The sequence below is a fragment of the Physella acuta genome, unplaced genomic scaffold (assembly GCF_028476545.2).
Source record: "Physella acuta isolate Inbredline_101_S28 unplaced genomic scaffold, ASM2847654v3 ptg000476l, whole genome shotgun sequence".
Lineage (NCBI taxonomy): Eukaryota > Metazoa > Mollusca > Gastropoda > Physidae > Physella > Physella acuta.
The window spans coordinates 514,290-530,136 of NW_026731995.1; the positions used below are offsets into that span (position 1 = coordinate 514,290).

Sequence of the window (15,847 nt, forward strand, 5' to 3'; positions counted from 1 at the left end):
CTTCCAGCTGGAGGACTATTACTAACTTAGCTTTGATGCGAAGACAAAGAAACCAAAAACATTACCTTGACACTCACTAAGTGAGTAGAATCTATGCACAAGATAATTTGCAAGAAAAAAATGAAGGACATGCACTAGATATTATGCAAGAAAAAAATTAAGGGACACTCACTAAGCGAGTAGAATCTATGCACTAGATAATTTGCAAGAAAAAATGAAGGAATTTCTTTTTAAAATGAAAATATAAAAAGTGACCACCAAATAAGATTTGGTGGTCATTAAAAAAAGACAGTTCAATGTTTAGACAAATCAATTCACATCACTGGTTCAAGCATGTTTGCTGCCCACCTCCCCCCCCCCCCCCCCCCCCACAAAATAATATGACACCAACACCCCCACAAAATAATATGACACCAACCCCCCCCCACAAAATAATATGACACCAACACCCCTACAAAACAATATGACACCAACACCCCCACAAAACAATATGACACCAACACCCCCACAAAATAATATGACACCAACACCCCCACAAAACAATATGACACCAACACCCCCACAAAACAATGGTGACTCACCTGATGACATGACATAAAAATGGTGACTCACCTGATGACATGACATAAAAATGGTGACTCACCTGATGACATGACATAAAAATGGTGACTGGCCTGATGACATGACATAAAAATGGTGACTCACTTGATGACATGACATAAAAATGGTGACTCACCTGATGCCATGACATAAAAATGGTGACTCACCTGATGACATGACATAAAAATGATGACTCACCTGATGACATGACATAAAAATGGTGACTCGCCTGATGACATGACATAAAAATGGTGACTGGCCTGATGACATGACATAAAAATGGTGACTCACCTGATGACATGACATAAAAATGGTGACTCACCTGATGACATGACATAAAAATGGTGACTCACTTGATGACATGACATAAAAATGGTGACTGGCCTGATGACATAAAAATGGTGACTCACCTGTCAATGGTGCGCTTGTTAGATTTAAACAAAACACTTCGCCTGGAAACTTGACAGCTTTTCCCAGCCTCTCGTCTTTTGTTGGGAGATTTGTAAATTTTTTTGACAATTTCACTTGTTTTATTTTCTTTGAAGATCTCATCTTCATCTGAGCTTGAGTACATGTTGGGTACCAAGTCCCTGACCAGTGGCTCTTTGAGTGAAGCACTGGTGTGTGAGCGTGATGACCTCGAGGATGTCCTGGATGTGGGTGATGATGGCTTAGACGATGACAAAGATGATGTAGTATGTGAAGAAAGAGATGATTCTGAATCAGATGAATGCAATGGGTTAGTATTTTCTTGGAGATGAGAACAATGTTGTGGGGATGAATGTACAAATGGTGATTGAGGAGATAAAGTGGGAGGGGAGACAGAGGTAGGTGAGGAGCTGGGGGATGGAGCCTTGTAATGTTCCACAGACTCACACGAGCGGGACACACTGTCTGATGGAGATACACTAGCATTGTGCAGATGATTCTTGCTTATGATTCGATAGTCTGTAGGAGTCAAGAAAGACCTTTTTTCTAACATAGATTCTGCTGGGCTCTCATAGTTTATTTTATCTTGATGTGTTACAGTACTGTGTACTCCTTGAGAACTTTTCCCAGAAGCTTTTACAGCTTGAGTTACATCCTCAGCTTCACTATCATCATAACCAGACTCAACCTTGATTCGAGTGGGTAGATTTGGGCTCAAAGTACCAACAATTTCTATCTCTGGGCTATGGGAGCCTTCATCGCTGTCCTCATCTCGCAGAATGATGGTAGTACTGTTAATCTCAACCCCACCACCATCTGTTCGATATGCTGAAGGTGACATATGCATGAGTTCATGAAAGTTGGACGATTGACTGGAATCTTCAGAGACAGTGCTATATATTTTGACATTGTGAGCTTGTGCCATACTACTCTCCACATGATGGGCTGACCCTGAGCTTATCAAGAGCTTTTGATCAGCACTTTGGCTGTGTGTATCAGATTGGTTGGACCCATTGAGTGCTCTCTGTTTGCAACTACTAGATGCTAGGATTGCACAGTCTAAAGATGCGCTTACAATGGGTTTGGTTTCTTCATTGCCTGAATTTGCTAAGTGATTCTCCTTCTCTGATGCTGAGGCATTGCTATGAGGAGAGTCTGCAAGCTGTGAAATACTTTCTATCACACAATGACCATTTGGAACAAAGACGGGCGTCCTACAATTTTCTCCTGTAATGACACTTTTTAGTTTTTGTTGCAAACTCTGGCGAAAACTGTTGTTACATTTGAACTTTGGCACATGAGTGTTCAACTTTTCACTTTCAGCATCTTGTTGGGGTGACACACATTCCAACTGGGGAAATAATTTGATGGAATCTTTAGAAAACATTACACAGATATGTACATATTAAAACTCAACTCGATTGAAAGCATTCTACTATAAAAGTTACAATGTAGAATGTTTGAGACTTACAATGAACTGAAACTCTGAGTCATGTTGAGGAGCATAGTGACCTGGTTGAATGGAGGCACAGCCTGGATGCCCAAACGTAATTTTATCTCCTTTTTGAAGGATTTGTTTGTTTTCAGAGTGAAAGCCCATCTGTAGAGATTGAACATTACCAAATTCTTGAGTTAAAATGATGCTAAATCTATTTGATAAAAACAGTTGCTTTACCTTACATATGATATTCAGCTGATTTATCTGACAGTCAGCTGATTTATTTGACACAGACAGTCAGCTGATTTATCTGACAGTCAGATGATTTATTTGACACAGACAGTCAGCTGATTTATTTGACACAGACAGTCAGCTGATTTATCTGACACAGACAGTCAGCTGATTTATTTGACAGACAGTCAGCTGATTTATCTGACAGACAGTCAGCTGATTTATCTGACACAGTCAGTCAGCTGATTTATTTGACACAGACAGTCAGCTGATTTATTTGACACAGACAGTCAGCTGATTTATCTGACACAGACAGTCAGCTGATTTATCTGACAGACAGTCAGCTGATTTATCTGACAGACAGTCAGCTGATTTATCTGACAGACAGTCAGCTGATTTATCTGACAGACAGTCAGCTGATTTATCTGACAGACAGTCAGCTGATTTATCTGACAGACAGTCAGCTGATTTATCTGACAGACAGTCAGCTGATTTATCTGACAGACAGTCAGCTGATTTATCTGACAGACAGTCAGCTGATTTATCTGACAGACAGTCAGCTGATTTATCTGACAGACAGTCAGCTGATTTATCTGACACAGTCAGCTGATTTATCTGACACATACAGTCAGCTGATTTATCTGACACAGACAGTCAGCTGATTTATCTGACACAGACAGTCAGCTGATTTATCTGACACATACAGTCAGCTGATTTATCTGACAGACAGTCAGCTGATTTATCTGACAGACAGTCAGCTGATTTATCTGACAGACAGTCAGCTGATTTATCTGACAGACAGTCAGCTGATTTATCTGACAGACAGTCAGCTGATTTATTTGACAGACAGTCAGCTGATTTATTTGACACAGTCAGTCAGCTGATTTATTTGACACAGTCAGTCAGCTGATTTATCTGACAGACAGTCAGCTGATTTATCTGACAGACAGTCAGCTGATTTATCTGACAGACAGTCAGCTGATTTATCTGACAGACAGTCAGCTGATTTATCTGACAGACAGTCAGCTGATTTATCTGACAGACAGTCAGCTGATTTATCTGACAGACAGTCAGCTGATTTATCTGACAGACAGTCAGCTGATTTATCTGACAGACAGTCAGCTGATTTATCTGACAGACAGTCAGCTGATTTATCTGACAGACAGTCAGCTGATTTATCTGACAGACAGTCAGCTGATTTATCTGACAGACAGTCAGCTGATTTATTTGACACAGACAGTCAGCTGATTTATCTGACAGACAGTCAGCTGATTTATCTGACAGACAGTCAGCTGATTTATTTGACACAGACAGTCAGCTGATTTATCTGACAGACAGTCAGCTGATTTATTTGACACAGTCAGTCAGCTGATTTATTTGACACAGACAGTCAGCTGATTTATCTGACACAGTCAGTCAGCTGATTTATCTGACACAGTCAGTCAGCTGATTTATCTGACACAGACAGTCAGCTGATTTATCTGACAGACAGTCAGCTGATTTATCGGACAGTCAGCTGATTTATCTGACAGACAGTCAGCTGATTTATCTGACAGTCAGCTGATTTATCTGACAGACAGTCAGCTGATTTATCTGACAGACAGTCAGCTGATTTATCTGACAGACAGTCAGCTGATTTATCTGACACAGTCAGCAAATTTATCTGACAGTCAGCTGATTTATTTAACACAGACAGTCAGCTGATTTATCTGACACAGACAGTCAGCTGATTTATTTGACACACACAGTCAGCTGATTTATTTGACACAGACAGTCAGCTGATTTATCTGACAGTCAGTCAGCTGATTTATCTGACAGTCAGCTGATTTATCTGACACAGTCAGCTTATTTATCTGACAGTCAGCTGATTTATTTGACACAGACAGTCAGCTGATTTATCTGACAGTCAGTCAGCTGATTTATCTGACACAGACAGTCAGCTGATTTATCTGACAGTCAGCTGATTTATCTGACAGTCAGCTGATTTATCTGACAGTCAGCTGATTTATCTGACACAGACAGTCAGCTGATTTATCTGACACAGACAGTCAGCTGATTTATCTGACAGTCAGCTGATTTATCTGACAGTCAGCTGATTTATCTGACAGTCAGCTGATTTATCTGACACATGCAGTCAGCTGATTTATCTGACACATGCAGTCAGCTGATTTATCTGACAGACAGTCAGCTGATTTATCTGACAGACAGTCAGCTGATTTATCTGACACAGACAGTCAGCTGATTTATCTGACACATACAGTCAGCTGATTTATCTGACAGACAGTCAGCTGATTTATCTGACACAGACAGTCAGCTGATTTATCTGACACATACAGTCAGCTGATTTATCTGACAGACAGTCAGCTGATTTATTTGACACAGACAGTCAGCTGATTTATTTGACACAGACAGTCAGCTGATTTATTTGACACAGACAGTCAGCTGATTTATCTGACACATACAGTCAGCTGATTTATTTGACACAGACAGTCAGCTGATTTATTTGACAGACAGTCAGCTGATTTATTTGACACAGACAGTCAGCTGATTTATCTGACAGACAGTCAGCTGATTTATCTGACACAGACAGTCAGCTGATTTATCTGACAGACAGTCAGCTGATTTATTTGACACAGTCAGCTGATTTATTTGACACAGACAGTCAGCTGATTTATCTGACAGACAGTCAGCTGATTTATCTGACAGACAGTCAGCTGATTTATCTGACAGACAGTCAGCTGATTTATTTGACACAGACAGTCAGCTGATTTATCTGACTCTCAGCTGATTTATTTGACACAGACAGTCAGCTGATTTATCTGACTCTCAGCTGATTTATTTGACACAGACAGTCAGCTGATTTATCTGACAGTTAGCTGATTTATTTGACACAGACAGTCAGCTGATTTATCTGACTCTCAGCTGATTTATTTGACACAGACAGTCAGCTGATTTATCTGACAGTTAGCTGATTTATTTGACACAGACAGTCAGCTGATTTATTTGACAGACAGTCAGCTGATTTATCTGACAGACAGTCAGCTGATTTATCTGACACAGACAGTCAGCTGATTTATCTGACACAGACAGTCAGCTGATTTATCTGACACAGACAGTCAGCTGATTTATCTGACAGTTAGCTGATTTATTTGACACAGACAGTCAGCTGATTTATTTGACAGACAGTCAGCTGATTTATCTGACAGTCAGCTGATTTATTTGACACAGACAGTCAGCTGATAGTCAGAGCTGCACTAGCTTTAAATCTTCATCTTTAGGCTGTTTAGGTGGTCAGAGCTCATGACCCCTGACCCCTTGAGTTCTGGTTCCTGGCTAGAGTCTGTAAGACATCTCTGAGCCTACCTAGCTCTAATGGGTACCTTCCTCATATTAGGAAAACAAAATTGGCTGGGCATAGTGCTGACCACATTATTCCCCTGTACGCCAAGGTCAGTGAAACAGATGAACGCTACTTTATCTACCCCTTGTGTCTTGGGAATTAACTGGAAAAGATGATAATAAAAGATCAAGGTGATATAATTGATTACCTTAATATCATTAATGTAAGTGCCATTTAGACCACTATTCACAATAGTGAACTTAGGCCAACCATTTTCTTGCTTTTCTCCAATTATAGATGCATGTATTCGTGATATGAGTCTTAAAGTGATGGCGGAGTCTAAGAAATAATCTGCTGCAGGTCCACGACCTATTGTTACTTTCCCATCTTCTTTAAGCCTGAAACAAAAGCAAAATGTCTTTAATAAAAGTTTTAAAACATGACTCTATCCAATCTGGCTGCTTGGTTTGTTGTTACTGAGCCAAATATAGGAACTGATTTGAACTAAGTTCAAATAAATTTCAGTAAAACCTTTTTGAACAAAACACCTTTGATAATGGTTTATAAATATTTGGCAGGTATATTGAATGGTTTAGCTAGATTTTGCTTCAGGACTACTGGCCATTTATCTAACAGCTACACATTAAAGCTTTTCCTAAATGGGAGGATTTATTTGTATTAATGAGTAACATTCTATTTCTTGTAAGAAACAGGCTATTATTAGTTGGCTGTGAAAACCCATTAAATTTATTGATAAAACAACCTATACATATTTATTTCTGTATTATTTGATTAGCTACAAAGTCATATGAGTCTAAACAGTCTTGTATTTTATTCTTATGCTTGAAATAAAAATAAAAAAAGCACAACAAAAAAAAATATTTTAAATTTGTGTTTGTTAAATTGCTGCTTAGTTCTTCTGTAATTGTTAATAGACCAGTAGTTAATGAACTAATAAACTTTAGCGGGGAGGCGTGCAGGGGAGGGGATATTTTCTTGGGCTTAAAGACCTTTATCCAAATGATAACTCCTATGTTTGTCTAATACAGTAGCTAGCTCTCTCGGGTCTAGGACATGACCCCTCCCCCTCACACACCCCCGTAGGACTATCCTCCCTCCCCTCTGTTAAGTGAAGATAGATATAAATTTAAAAAAATAAAATTGGAACTACATATACCTAAAATGTCACTGCATACTAAGTGGTTTACGGATTTAAAAGAATTTCATTTATTTTAAGTACTTATGATAATGTTGGTAAACGCTTGTGAAGGAGTGGATTTTAGAAGTCAATGAAGTAAACGCAATCTTAAATGTTTTGAGGCTTTTTGGAACGACCCCTAAGTAGGGAATATTATTTGAGCAGAGATATGTTCTACGCATATGTAGATACAAGTAATCAGTACTATTTGCGCTGTCTATTATTCAAAATGAACAAGATTTTAGTTTTAGTTTTTTCTTATTTAACATGGATAAAGTTCATAGTATTCGTGGATTTAAAAAATTATGCACATTGGATATGTCTATGTCAAACAGAAAGATTTAGCAGCAGGTGTAATCAGTTAGGAGTGGGAAAAGCTAGAGTTTCTCAATGTAAAACAAAGACCAAAGTTAACAAACAATATTGGTGTTGGATTTCCGCTTGAAAACATACTTACAAATTGTCCTACCAGACCTTCCATGTGCTACCTCAGTAGACTATCCATGTGCTACCTCAGTAGACTATCCATGTGCTACCTCAGTAGACTATCCATGTGCTACCTCAGTAGCAAAAAAAATGACTTCATTGATTCTAGAGTAAATAAATCTAATGCCCAAAAACAAAACACATTAATAATGATGCCATCAATACTGGATAACAAAGACACTAACATTATCACCTAATTTATTTGTCTAATCTTAAAAGAGGTCTGCGGTTGACGTTCTTCAGGGGGCTCTGACACCCCCATCCAGAGTTTCTTACAGGCATCTATCAAGGGGGGGGGGGGGCAAAGAAAGTCTACCGCCCCCCGAACGAGATGGTTTTAATATAGTAAACATACACTTTTACTAGTGACCCCCCCCCCCCCCGGAGAAAAAAGTCTGGAAGAAACACTGCCCCCATCCCCGAAAAGATGCCTGAAAGGAATTTTGTCAAGTTGGAGCTTAGGTGCAAGGTTTAGGGGTATGACTACTACTTTATTTTGTATGAATGTGCAGTATGCAATGATACTGCTATGTTATATGCTGTTATTATGGTTTTTTGTATAAACGGCCAGTGTGAAAAAAAGGCCTCTGTGCCTAATGTTGTTACTGTTATTGAATAAATTGTAGATCAAGATTACCAGGTAAAGTATTGTGATAATGTCTACATTGATTGTTGAATTAAAAATAGAATAAAGAATTGAATGCCGAAAACGATACACAATAATAATGACATGTATAAATGAGACAAAAAATTAAATACCTAATTTAATTGTCTAACTGTAGAAGTGAATGTAGATATACAAAACAAATACCGGCAAAGTAATATATATAGTAAGCATTAGTATCAGGATTAAAGTTGGGGTTATAGACAACTCCAAAATCATACAACTGCTGCCTTGTGTAGTTTCTTCTTGGTTGGACAAAGGCTATGGAAGCAAATCCAAAAAGAAAAGCAGGCTGAAAACGGAGTCAATGGCCTCAATGGCGCATAACCAGTTGACACGTATCCTTAATTGTCATGGAGGCGTGGTCGAGTCGGCAAAAAGCTCATGGTTGATAAATTTGAAAAAAGTCTTGAATTCAAACACTGACTGTCATATAAATGCTCGATCCCTTCCAGCACTAAAAATTAAGAACGAAGAAGAAGAAGGTGTTATATTTTGAGTTAAACTTCTGGATCCAGTTAAAATAATGATGCTGGATAAAAATCCGTTTTTAAATACATTTTTCGTTTCCGGTTAAATTTGAGGTTGAGGTGGCGATTTTGATATTGGTTTAGTGAAAAAGACAACACTATCAACCTAGTCCTTGAATTTCTTCCACAACGGACCCATTTATCTAGTCTATAAGTATTAGGCCAATTAGGCGCACCCTAGATGCTCCTACTCTCTACAGTATTATATTTATAACTTTTGTCTATTTTAGTTTTAGTATTTAGTTGGAAGGTCTAGATATAATTTCATAACTTCTATATGAACAAATACTAAAGTACTTAAAGTAAAGTAATACTAGAGACTCCCACTATATTGGCTATAGTTAAGTTGTATTGATACTATTGACTCCCATACTACTACTACTACTAGTATAGAGTTAATAGATAGCGTATAGACCTAGTCCTACATTCTATGTACTAGTTATGCAGGCCTATAGTAACACTATGGTTACAATGTAGATCTACATAGTATATAGATCTAGTTATAGGCCGGTAATCTATCGTTTTAGGTACGTAAAATTGACCAAGACTAGTAATGTGAAAAAAAAATGACTCATTAAATTTCTGTAATGGACACCAGTGAGTTGACGAAAATCCTTCCGTAATGTTGTTGACATGGAATAAAAATGTGCTTTTTTAGATTTAGGACCATAAAAATAATAAAAGATAAAATTTGATTAAAAACTTAAGCCTAAAATTAATTCAGAAATTTAATATTTTTAGAATCAATGCTATACAAGTTGCAGATCCAGAGAACTTGAAAATAATTTGTTGAGTTTAAGGCTACATTTCTATTTATTTTCATCAAGCCTAAGTTATAACCCGATGTTTCACTTTCGTAAGACAAACAATGATTGGCTGTGTGTAAAGGAACTCCGTGATCGATTTCTGACAGCCCCACTTTATAGTTATTTTGTTTACAAAACTTTGCAGATCAAGTTTTTAAATAACAATGCAAATTTAAACACCATGACCCAGTTTTTCTATTTTTAGCTTACAATGTATACAATAAAATTTATGGCGGCCTATCGAATAGCAGGATGCCATTGTTTATGTCGCCATTACACGTGAAAACCAAATTGTTTTTTATTTTTTATTTTATTTTTTATTTAGTTACCGAAAATATTAAAAACATCAAATACATCCAATCTTTAGTGAAGTCCGAAAAAAACCAGACAAACAGGATTTTATAACCATATTAATTGTAACTACGCCGTGCAAGATTTTTAAATTAATTTATGGACCTCTCAAATACCTTTGAGACTTTTCTCGCTGGTGTCCATTTGTTTTGAAAGCTACAAAAATGTTTCAAAGTTTCATACATGTAGATCTACCTGTTTTTAAACAATTGTATTAAAACTTTTCAGTAATAAATAAAGACTAGCAATGTTTACATCAGATGCAACCAAGCTCATTTACTTTAGCAGCCGTCTTGTTTAAGTTATTTTTTTTTTTTGTAAAATAATAGTGGTAATTTCAGGGGAAACCACTCTAATTTACAGATGGCCGCTGTTAATATAGCAAATCTTGCTGGCAAACACTTCTGTTTAAAGTTAAGGCCTAGGCCTATATTGATATATTTAGCCATTGATTTTGGTTTATTATTCAGCTATCTATAGGCCTAATATTTGACACGAATAGGCCTATATCACAATATTCTTCTATTAAAGCTTTAACAATGAGGCAACTTTTCTTCATATTACTTTACTAGCCTCGGCTAATTTTACGCACCTAAAAACTAGATTACCTATAGGCCTAGGCCTAATATTTACTCTACTATATTTTTTATTAGTATTATTAGTTAGTAGATCTAGTCTAGATATATTTATATTAGGCGGATGATTTTAGATACTGATGTCTGATAATAGACTCGTCCTTAAAATTATAATAGGTGTGTGTTGGGTTATTAACTTAGTAGTATTGTAATCTCGACTAGAATCTAATTTTATGGTTAGAAATTAGGGTTAGGCATATGGTGTGTATTGTGTATGGTAGGACTAGGGTTGGGGTTAGGGACAGGGTTAGCATTGACATTAGCCAGCAATGTGTGTATTTAATTTAGTTAACTACCAGTAACCTAACACCCCTTTTTAAAAGAAGATTCTATTATTAATTTTTTATAGGATAATTATTATTGGACACTGAAATTCCACCCCCCCCCCCCCTCTAATTAATTAATAATTACCTTATTAAAGATGCGCTGTTTGCAACAGTTGATGGTGGACCAACACGACGTAGCTGCCATATCCCTCCTAGGTTACTCTTAAACTTTATACTAGATCTGGGCGATTTGCCTTCATATCCAAGTTTTGATTGAGTTAAATCCATGCAGTCAGGGAATGATGGCACAACAACTCGAGCTGAGCATTCCATGTAGAGATCTATGTACGCTTAGATCAATATAGATCTAGATCTAGACTTAGATCTACCTTTAACCCATTAGGGATGCGGAGTTAAATATCACAATCAATACAACACCGTTATGACAACTAGATCTAGAGAAATCTAGGTCTACGTTTGGCTCCGTTGTTGTTTCTGACAAGCAGCTGAGCACCACCACCACATTGATTGATTCTTCCTTGCTTAGATGTGGCGTCGTTCGGTAGGTCTATTAAAGCAAGGGGCGGGCAAGTCCGTAGCTGAATGTGTGCGATATAAAATCGATACCACAAAAGATAGTTAAGATACTGCATAGCTTCACATGGTCCTTCTCATGTGAAGACTTAAGTTGATAAAACCTGTTTTCAAAATGACTTAAAAAATAAAAATTGAATGTATGCATCATGTTTGATAATAATATTTTAACAAAAAATGCAATGTTATTTTTTACTTTAATACCGTGGATCGATCCGAACTTCATTTTCATCAAAAGGGAAATTCCCTCCATATCATATTGGAGTTTTCTCCCATTTTCCTTTTCAAAATTAGCACTAGATTCTAGATCTAAATCTAGATCTAGTCCCTAAGTGATCCAGTAGATCTCTAGCCTAGAATCTAAATATAAATTCTAGATTATATATCTATCTAATTTAAAAAAAAAATGATGTTATCTCTTAAAATAGATACATAGACTGGTTCTAGATATAATATATATATAGGCCTATATATATATATATATATATATATATATATATATATATATATATATATATATATATATGTGTGTGTGTGTGTGTGTGTGTTACGGTCAAAGCCCGAAGTTGCGGCCAAAGCGCGGATTGGCCGGCCAATCCGCGCATTGGCCGGCTCTCTTGGCCCGAAGAACTTAGCACTAAGATCGTATTTTATACATTGGCCGGCCAATGCGCGCACTGGCCGGGACGTACTGGCCAAAGTCCGAAGCGCTTAAACTTGACAGCGTATTTTGTACATTGGCCGGCCAATGCGCGCACTGGCCGGTATGTCCTGGCCAATGTTCTATCTAGACTAAGTTGTGATCGCATTTCATTATTCTGGGTGCGTTTTCATTGAGAGTAACGTATTGTTTAGCTCTTGTTTGTATAGCATTCTATTTGCAAGGCGACATGGATCAAAAGGGCCGTCAGACCATGAGACAGACATAGCAGATGGCTGTCAAAAGAAAAAAATGTAAATCCATGTTAGTTTCCATATATGGGCTCTCGATAAAATAGTTACTGAGGAAGATCTTGAGAACATTGAACAAGAAATGGAGGTTGCCATAAATGCAACGACATCCTCAGCTAACACATCTACTGCCGTGGCGGAACGTCCAGACCAGTTGCGTGACAATAATGTGGCCAACAGATTCTGTATAGTTTGTGAAAAACATTGTAGTGCAGCTCACTCTTTTGGATCCTGTGGCAACGATGTCCATGCTATTTGTGGAATACCCAGACGAAGGGTACGGAGGGAACATTACCTGCAGATTATGTCACAACAAACAAGACATCATGGAACACAGGTCAGCAGCTCATACTAGCTTGCAAACTCAAGGTGCTAAGATGCTTAAAACATCAAATACATAATTTTAAGATGCTGATGTGGGTCACAATGTACGCCTCAGTGTTCCAGATGTTGACAGAGGTCACGGTGATCCCCGAAGCGTCATTGCAGTTGTCATGAGCGTCGAGGGCGGTTTCTACAAATTAGGAAAGGAACATGGTGTTCTAAACACCTGTATGCTAAAAGTGAGTTTTCTATTCTTCACGAAAAACTGCTCTTATTGTCGTCAGTTGGCACTGAGGAAAAATCACTACGAACCATCGCATCTTCACAATCATTGACTGGGGGCCATGGCTACACTCGCTGCAATTGCACAACTAAGTGCACAACAAATCGCTGCAAGTGTAAAAAAAACAAGCTGCTATGTAATTCTAAATGCCAACAAAGTTCAACTTGTTGTAACAAATGATGATATTGATAGATTGAGACTATAGTACAATAAAAAATGTGAATGTTTCTGTCATTTACTTTAATTAATAATCAATAAAGACTTAATTTCATGATCCTTACGGCATAAAAAAAAATCTACTCATGATCTTCTAATTCGGACTTTGGCCGGTCGTCCCTAGCCAGATGATCTTCTAATTAAGACTTTGGCCGGTCCACCATGGCCAGTCCGCGGACTGGCCGGCCAAAGGCCGAAATCAAGAGCTATTTCAGACTTTGGCCGGTCCACCATGGCCAGTCCGCAGACTGGCGGGCCAAAGGCCAAAATCAAGCAAAATTTCGGACTTTGACCGACCTATGGGAGGCGATATTGGCCAATGCGCGGATTGGCCGGCCAATCCTAGCATTGGCCGACTTCGGGCTTTGACCGTAATATATATATATATATATATATATATATATATATATATATATATATATATATATATATATATATATATATATATATATATATATATATACATATATATATATATATATACATATATATATATATATATATATATATATATATATATATATATATATATATATATAGATATATATATAGATATATATATAGATATAGATATATACATAACCAAATCGAACTACCTTTACCATTGAATTTAGAAGGGGCACACGTTAACACAAATGTAAACCCAAACGCAACGCGCAAACACTAATACAAACACAAAAGAAAACTCAAACAAAAACGCAAACACTTGATCAAATTACGATTTCCCGGACGTCCCCGCCCAGAGAGAGCCTTTTCCACATTCTCTGATTTAACCATCCCTTTAAAAAAAAAAACAGTGACTTTAAGAGATCATGGAAATAAACAAAATCTAATATATAAAGCTCAATTCTGTATGTAACTAACATGTAATAAGTTTGTTTGTCGTTGACATACTTTTATGGATTTAAGTGTTAGACTATTTACCGTAGTCACAGTCTAAATTTATGAGTTAAAAAATTACTGTTGAAAGTGTTGGGAAATAATTTTCATTTTTCAAACTGATAGTAATAATTGTCGGCATGTTCATTAAACACAATTTTAAAAAAGTAAAAAAAATTCTAATTATGTCTGAAAATTATTTATGTTTAGTCCTTTAGCAATTACTTCCCTTTGATAAATTAGGAAAACACAATTACTTCCCTTTATAAAACATTGCATTCGTGGAAAAGAATTTACTTTTTATTACTTTGTTTTGGTGTTGGGAAAAAAATAATTACATAATTAGAGGGGATTGATCAAGTGCAAATGTTGTAGGTATTTTACGGATAAGCTTGGAGTATTATAATTGTTCATTTGGTTTGGTTTGGCACCTACGTTCGTTTAAGTGAGTGCAAAAAGACTATGAATAAGTTGGGGTACTATAGTCGATTATTAAGCTTTTTTCGTTTTCGTTTGTGTTTTTTTCTTTGGGTTTGTGTTTGTATTTGTGTTTGTGGTTGGTCTTGCGTTTGGATTTGGTTTGCTTTTGTTTGCTTTTTCGTTTGTGTTTTTTTCTTTGGGTTTGTGTTTGTGGCTGGTTTTTCGTTTGGATTTGGTTTGTTTTCGTTTGCTTTTTCGTTTGTTTATTTCTTTGTGTTCGTATGGTGTTTGTGGTTGTGGTTGGGTTTGTTGTTAGGTTTTTGTTTTCGTTGGCTTTTTTGTTTGTTTTTTCTTTGTGTTTGTATTTGTGTTTGTGATTGTGGTTGGGTTTGTTGTTAGGTTTTTGTTTTCGTTTGTATTTGTAATTGTGTTAGCGTTATGTTTGCGTTTTGTTGTTTTGGTTGGTTGTGGTTTGGGTGGGCAATGCCGGGTTTATGATGATTACTAAACACACAGGTAATGGTCACTCCCGGTTTATTACTTTCTCGTATATACAAAGTATACAGAAAGTCTTGTAATAGTGCAAAAAAAAAATCAAGATTTTTGCAAATCTCGACGTTTTACACCTCCCTGAGATGGAAAAACATAGTTTTGCAATCTTGTCCGTATCTGTGTGTGTGTATGTGTGTGTGAGTACTTGAGTACCGTTACAGCTGTGTTGATGAAATTTCATATATAAGTATTTTATCAAAATCTTAGATCCGTATCAACTTTTCAGCGAGTTCCGATAACCTGAAGTGGTACTTTTTCTACTTTCAATTTTTCAAAAGCCTATAACTTGAGTACTATTTCAGATAGATAAATGAAATTTGACATGTAAGTAGAAGATCTAATTCTCTACCTTCTGTCAAATTTTGAGTAATTTCCGTCGACCGGAAGTACTAATTTACGCTATTTCCGATTTCTCAAAAAACGAATGTAAATTTATAAAGTACTAATAATATTGCGCACTATTATGCACATTTTATTTGGCGTTCACTTGGTGTGCAATTCTTTTTCCACGAGATTTTATTCTATTTTTAAAAGTTTAGGTATTTAAAATGAATTAAAAATCATGTCTATAGCCCGAGTTACCATCCCCTGTTATTTTATATAAGAATATTCGAGAAAGTTTAGGGGAGATCACTCCCGGTTTATTACTTTCTC

The 15,847-nt window shown here is 36.8% G+C and overlaps 1 protein-coding gene across 2 annotated transcripts in view; it reads right to left on the minus strand.

The window, feature by feature from the left end:
* Window positions 1-11,551, minus strand: part of LOC131944007 (proteoglycan 4) — a 30,798-nt gene extending 19,247 nt beyond the window's left edge. For both annotated transcript variants that reach the window (XM_059304444.1, XM_059304443.1), the window contains exons 1-4: window positions 11,120-11,551; window positions 6,247-6,436; window positions 2,501-2,629; window positions 1,011-2,380 (exon numbers count right to left, since the gene is read on the minus strand). In XM_059304444.1, coding sequence (XP_059160427.1) covers window positions 1,011-2,380; window positions 2,501-2,629; window positions 6,247-6,436; window positions 11,120-11,307 — 1,877 coding nt within the window. In that variant the 5' untranslated portion in view covers window positions 11,308-11,551. The remainder of the gene's footprint in view (window positions 1-1,010; window positions 2,381-2,500; window positions 2,630-6,246; window positions 6,437-11,119) is intronic.
* Between the last annotated feature and the right edge of the window lie 4,296 nt (window positions 11,552-15,847).